Source organism: Setaria italica, chromosome VII (genome assembly GCF_000263155.2).
Source record: "Setaria italica strain Yugu1 chromosome VII, Setaria_italica_v2.0, whole genome shotgun sequence".
Classification (NCBI taxonomy): Eukaryota; Viridiplantae; Streptophyta; class Magnoliopsida; order Poales; family Poaceae; genus Setaria; species Setaria italica.
In genome coordinates this window covers 18,230,683-18,236,868 of record NC_028456.1, presented here as the reverse complement: position 1 = coordinate 18,236,868, position 6,186 = coordinate 18,230,683, and the positions used below count along the sequence as shown (strand labels likewise).

Here is a 6,186-nt window from a genome sequence, read left to right as displayed (position 1 = left end):
GTTTCATTGTTTGTTATTTTCAAAGTTACATGCAAGACACAAGGGATCTTAGAAACAATGTACACAAGGTTTTATGGTGATAAAATTCATTTCACTTTTCTCTTCATTAATTCCTTACAACATCATTAAAAATGCTGACGTGTCATTCTATTTAATGAGAATGAAATTCCCACTGAGCCGGAGCTTCTTGGGAATAGGGTAAAACCACAGCCGAGTAGAGACTGCATTGCACGCCTGTGCGCGTAGCAATTGGTGATCCTTTTCTGACACCCTCACATCTTATCCGGAACCGGTGGATAGGGACACATGCGCCCGCCCGGCCCGCGCCACCGGTCCGACCCGACCGCCGACCGGCTCAGCCCCCATTATTAGCCGGTTCACCACCTCCCACTTCCCCTCACCTCCTCTCCACCCTCCCCTCCCACCCTCCCCTGCTGCCTGAGAGAGAGAGAGAGAGAGAGAGAGAAGCATCTCCTCACTCCTCGCATCCCCCTCTTCCCCCCAGCTCCATCTCCGGCTGCGCCCACGCGCCCTCCCCGCCGCCGGCCACCTCGGGCTTCCACCTCCGCGGCGCTTCTCCCGGCGCTCTCCCGCTGGGCGGTCGCCCCGGATTCCACCCGCTCTGCTCCCCTTCCGGGGGACGCGTTGAGGGGCGCGGCGGAGCCTTGGTCCGAGCGGCGTGGCGGCGGGGGCGAGTGATCTTCGGCTGCGCAAGGGAGGGTTTTTTTCTTTCCCAGAAGGGTTTGGTGAGGAAGGAAGGAGGGTGCTGGGAGTCCGCGAGGTGTTCATGGGTTAGATCTGGCGGTGCGGCGGCGCGGATCTGAGCGAGGTAGGCTGTTGCATTTTTTTTTTCGGGCGCCCGTTTCCTTCTCGCAGCAGTCGCCTGGAGGTGGCAGGAGCTGAGGAGCTGCCGATTTTTTCTCGCAGGTTTCGGTGGAGGGATCGGGGGGCTGAGAGGAGGGTGGTCACCATCTCCTGCTCATTTCGAGTAGTTCGGCCCTCCCATGTCCAAATCGGGTATGGGTGACGGATGCGGCAACTGTCGGAAGGAGCGCGGCCTGCAGATCTGAAAGTCACCCGGTTTCCTTGCTCGGTTGACCTGAGCGAACGGCATTGCTTCCCGCTCTTTGACTGTCATTACTTCCTGTTCGGTGTCTGCTCAAGAAATTTAGCACGGGCCATGAGTTGATGTGCTAAGAAGACTTCTAGTGGTTGCTGATTTCTTGCCCTGCGTTGAATAACCTGGAAGCTGGAAGGGGAGCGGATCACATTCCCGCTCCGTTGTTGTTGACTTCTTGGGCTTGCTTGGATAACCTGGAGGCTGGAGGAGATCAGATCCAGTTCCTGCCCTGGTAACAAGGTGCTCCTAGGGGAGGGCGCCATGACCTACTTCCCTGAGGAGGTGGTGGAGCACATCTTCAGCTTCCTGCCGTCGCACAGCGACCGGAACACAGTCTCGCTCGTGTGCAAGGTGTGGTATGAGGTCGAGAGGCTGAGTCGGCGCGCTGTGTTCGTGGGGAACTGCTACGCGGTGCGCCCCGAGCGTGTGGTGCTGCGGTTCCCCAATGTGAGGGCGCTGACGGTGAAGGGGAAACCGCACTTTGCGGACTTCAACCTCGTGCCTCCTGATTGGGGTGGCTACGCGGGGCCATGGATCGAAGCGGCAGCGAGGAGGTGCATGGGTCTTGAGGAGCTGCGGATGAAGCGGATGGTTGTGTTAGATGAGAACCTTGAGCTGCTAGCTCGGTCATTCCCAAGATTCAAGGCCCTTGTCCTTATCAGCTGCGAGGGGTTCAGCACTGATGGACTAGCTGCTATTGCGAGTCACTGCAAGTGAGCTTTCTGTTCCAGTTACTCAAATACATCATTTTGAGTTTGCATGCCTGTTCATTAAGTGCATCATTTTTCTTTTCTTTCCTGATTTCCTGATTTGACATTGGTGTCTTTACGTACTTGTTGATGCCAGTATTTGCTCCTTAAGCAGCTATTGCAAGTCACTGCAAATGAATATGCCTTCATAGTCTTAGCTCCTTAAGAGTTCCAATTTTTCCTTCCTGATATCGCAGTGTAGTGTGCAAGTACTTTTAGATGTGGTGATCTACAGCAGCATAATTTCCAATTGAAACTGCTTCAGCATTTTCTTTTATTAACCTTAATGCATCTGGCTTATATGCCATTATCTGTGATCGTTATGGAGCTTATCTCGCATGTGTATTTTCATTTAGGGTACAGCTGTTCAAGTCATTCATTGGTCTGCTACATTGCTGTTTTCCTGAATGAGCTGAACTATGATGAACCAGTTAATTCAAGTGGTACCTGATTGTTCTGTCCTTGCATTTGCGCTTTAGATGTTTAGCATTTTGTCAGTGGATGACTTCTATAGTTGTTATTCAGTGTAGTGTAATGAATAAATACAGTTTTGGTTATAGTGCAAAGAGTTAACTAGGTGTGTCGAGGCCATGCTGCATACTACTGTTTTCTAGGACTAGATGCAAATTCTTTATTCAACAAATTATTAGTGTTACTATTATCTGTAATACTTGATTGATTTTAACTGAATGCGTCAAGTTTTTCTTGTAACAATTGGTATGTTATTCAGAATGTGCTGACTTTGTTTTCTACGTTCTATCTGTTGTCTAGGCTCCTGAGGGAGTTAGATTTGCAGGAAAATGACGTGGAGGACCATGGGCCCAGGTGGCTCTCCTGCTTCCCTGATTCCTGCACTTCGCTCGTCTCCTTGAATTTTGCGTGCATCAAAGGGGAGGTGAATTCTGGTGCACTAGAGAGACTTGTTGCTAGGTCTCCGAACCTACGCAGTTTGAGGTTGAATCGTTCTGTATCAGTAGATACACTCTCCAAGATACTAGCGCGAACCCCAAATTTGGAAGACTTGGGGACAGGTAATTTGACAGATGAGTCTGAATCCTACTTGAGGCTGAGTAGTGCACTGGAGAAATGCAAAATGCTGAGGAGTTTGTCAGGATTTTGGGATGCTTCTCCTATTTGTGTTCCTTTTATCTATCCCCTCTGCCATCACCTAACAGGCCTAAACTTGAGCTATACTCCCACACTGGATTATTCTGATCTGACCAAAATGATCAGCCGCTGTGTGAAACTCCAGCGTCTTTGGGTGAGTTCCCTTCTCTTTCCTTTGGGTATATCATTTTTGTATGTCATAAGAGAAAACGAGTAACGATTTTGAGCCTCCACAGGTACTGGATTGTATCTCGGATAAGGGTTTGCAAGTGGTGGCCTCCAGCTGCAAAGATCTACAAGAACTCAGGGTTTTCCCATCAGATTTTTATGTTGCTGGTTATTCTGCTGTGACAGAAGAGGGGCTTGTTGCAATATCATCAGGCTGCCCAAAACTGAGCTCTTTGCTGTATTTCTGTCACCAGATGACCAATGACGCACTAATGACTGTAGCCAAGAACTGCCCAAATTTCATAAGATTCAGACTCTGTATCCTTGAGCCAAAGAAGCCGGATGCCATAACAAACCAGCCGTTAGATGAAGGATTTGGTGCTATTGTTCGTGAGTGCAGGGGGCTAAGACGACTGTCAATATCAGGTCTTCTCACCGATAAGGTTTTCATGTATATTGGAAAGTATGCAAAACAACTTGAGATGCTTTCTATAGCATTTGCTGGAGATAGTGATAAGGGGATGATGCATGTGATGAACGGGTGCAAGAATCTAAGGAAGCTTGAAATTAGAGACAGTCCATTTGGTGATGTTGCGCTCTTGGGGAATGTTGCCAAGTATGAGACAATGCGATCCCTTTGGATGTCATCATGCAATGTCACATTAAAGGGGTGCCAAGTCCTTGCGTCGAAGATGCCGATGCTCAATGTGGAGATCATGAATGAACTAGATGGAAGCAGTGAAATGGAGGAAAACCATGGTGACCCCTCTAGAGTGGATAAGTTATATGTTTACCGCACAACTGCTGGAGCGAGGGATGATGCACCAAATTTTGTTAAAATCCTATAGAGCTAGCTGCAAGTAGCCTGGTATCTTCTCACCCTAAAAGGTGAGCTTCCTTTCAGATCTATCTTCTTTTATATGAAATGTGCGATCTGCTTGTTGATTTTGTCTAATACTCTGCTTGCCCAGTACTAGTGCACTGTTGTTTTTAATGCTTAGTAGCTTTGTTGAACACTGCATGTTTTAAATGTATATTGTACACTCCAGAACATGCGAACTAGCATCTGTAGGCACTCGTTGCTCATTATGTCAGCAAAAAGTGTTCCATTCAGTAGCAGCTGAGTTTACTTGTTTCCTAGTAGTTTATACAGGCGTTAAACTCAGATGACATTATAATCCAAATCTGAAATGCTGCATGAGAGGCTCCTGTCATGGGCACGAATAAGAATGTCACATGGGCAAAAATGCTGCATGATAAGTCTGGTTTCTGAAAAGATTTAACTCGATAGTACTTGAATCAAATTGGATAGTGCTTGAATGTGACGTTTGAACCACCTTTCTGCTTCCAAATCTGTAGGCTTCCCTTTTTGTTTCTTCCCCAGTAGATTGATTGTAGCTACTCATAGCTGATTTCGGTCAATGCATATATCATTCAGATTCCAGTACCAATTGGGGAGCAGCAGAACCTGATGTGCCTAACCCTGTTTTCTCACCCCCTACTCGATTGCTTTTACAGATGGTCGGTGGAATCCGGCACGGCCGGGGGCCGCGGCAACAGTGGGTAAGTTCTTGAACCAATCCCTCCCCCCTTTGCAGGGTCAGGAAAAGCCACGCTGGTGTGCTCCCTTATCTTGGAGCAAACATGGCCGGGATCCATCATCATCCTCTGTACCACTTTCAGTGCCTGGTCATATGGCCACTGAGCCCCCCTTCATCATCCTTGTGCATTCTCACTCAGAGAGGGCTGGGCCGGACCGGACCTGACCAACCTTTTCTTTTCACCCCCCCTGTAATCTGTAGTGTCCCATTTGCTTTTGACACTGGCACAGTTGGTTGTGTTGCCGCTGCTGCTGCTGCTGCTGTAGCGTTTTGTTTCGTAGCCTGAATTATGTTATGGGGACATTCCGGGGACGACGATTTGCTTCTTGCTCCTGTGAATGCAGTGCGTGGAATAATTCGCGGTTTATCATTCCATGGCTTTGAATTGTTTGTGCTTGCCCTTAGTTTTGTTTGTCAAGTGCCGTTCAATGTTGGAACTGCCGACCCCTTTCCCTCCTCCCTTTTCTGCACCGTGCTACTTACTGCCTTAAAAATGGAGAGCCGAAGCGGCCGTCATCGTCCAATGTTCATTTTGGCTCGAGGCTTGTTCGTGGAACCAACGGTTGTGCGTCATAGGTTTGGGCCTTTATCTCCATCCTCATGATTTTACCTGACGAGCTTTCCGACATTCTACGTGCCCGTGGTTTATTCACTTGGATGATGAAGCATGGTTTTTTGGTGCAAGACGGGTTCATTTCATATGGGCAGTCTCTGTCTGAATATTTGAGCTTAAAGCTGTTAGCTTTCGTCGAGCAAAGGCGATCATAAAAAAGGCCAAGTCTAGATAAGGCACGCCTCGCCTCGCCACGTCGCGAGCGCGGTGATTGTGTCTGAGGAAAAGGATCACCAGGAGGGAGAAGCGGCGCACGTTTTTCTCCTCTTCTCCGCGGTTGGCACTGAGAGACAGGCAGCGCCGTCAGTGTACGCGCGTGTGGACGGATTGAGACGCCACCGCCGCACGATGGTGCGTGACACATGGGCGAGTGGGAAGCCCAGTGCAGGGGCCCATGCGTCCGCTGCCATGCTCGGCGTTTCGAACACGGTACTGAAATACTACTGAACCAACCTTCACACCTTGTGCGGGCTTCTCGTCGATCTCCTATGCCTGTCTTGCTTGAGAGAGCAGCATTTTATGGCTTTGGAGCGCTCGCAAGGGCTGTATGGAGCAGCGCGGCGTCCTTGCCCATCAGACTTGGATGATGATGGCTTTGCCAGACACAGCTACGGACCTTCCGAGTTGCACGCTGACGGACGAGACACCATGCATGATGGCAATGCAAGAGCAAGAGCCCCCGTGTTACTTTTTACATGGCCACCGGTGGAGTAGGTAACGCACGATCGATGCAGAACCATCGCCTCGATCGGCTTGGCTCCACGCACGACCACCACAGCTTATTCGGCACATGTACAAGGAACCTTAGCACAAGCCGGAAAGAGGACG

At 49.4% G+C, this 6,186-nt stretch overlaps 2 protein-coding genes across 2 annotated transcripts in view; one reads left to right on the top strand and one right to left on the bottom strand.

Moving 5' to 3' along the window:
- The first annotated feature begins 419 nt into the window (after positions 1 to 419).
- LOC101785305 (transport inhibitor response 1-like protein Os04g0395600) lies at positions 420 to 5,120 on the top strand. The gene is made up of 5 exons (XM_004975388.4): positions 420 to 829; positions 928 to 1,833; positions 2,641 to 3,130; positions 3,213 to 4,032; positions 4,663 to 5,120. The coding sequence occupies exons 2-4, from the start codon at positions 1,382 to 1,384 to the stop codon at positions 3,990 to 3,992; spliced, it is 1,722 nt and encodes a 573-aa protein (XP_004975445.1). The 5' UTR covers positions 420 to 829; positions 928 to 1,381; the 3' UTR covers positions 3,993 to 4,032; positions 4,663 to 5,120.
- LOC101775898 overlaps positions 4,307 to 6,186 on the bottom strand; it is a 3,602-nt gene continuing 1,722 nt past the window's right edge. The window contains exon 3 of the mRNA XM_004977899.3: positions 4,307 to 4,352. Within this exon, the coding sequence (XP_004977956.2) occupies positions 4,307 to 4,352 (46 nt within the window). The remainder of the gene's footprint in view (positions 4,353 to 6,186) is intronic.

Bases quoted from the DNA above. Each gene is read 5' to 3' on its own strand.
- LOC101785305 (XM_004975388.4), top strand. From the start codon at position 1,382: ATGACCTACTTCCCTGAGGAGGTGGTGGAGCACATCTTCAGCTTCCTG. The intron at 1,834-2,640 runs GTGAGCTTTCTG...TCTGTTGTCTAG, and splicing joins GCTATTGCGAGTCACTGCAA to GCTCCTGAGGGAGTTAGATT. The intron at 3,131-3,212 runs GTGAGTTCCCTT...GAGCCTCCACAG, and splicing joins TGAAACTCCAGCGTCTTTGG to GTACTGGATTGTATCTCGGA.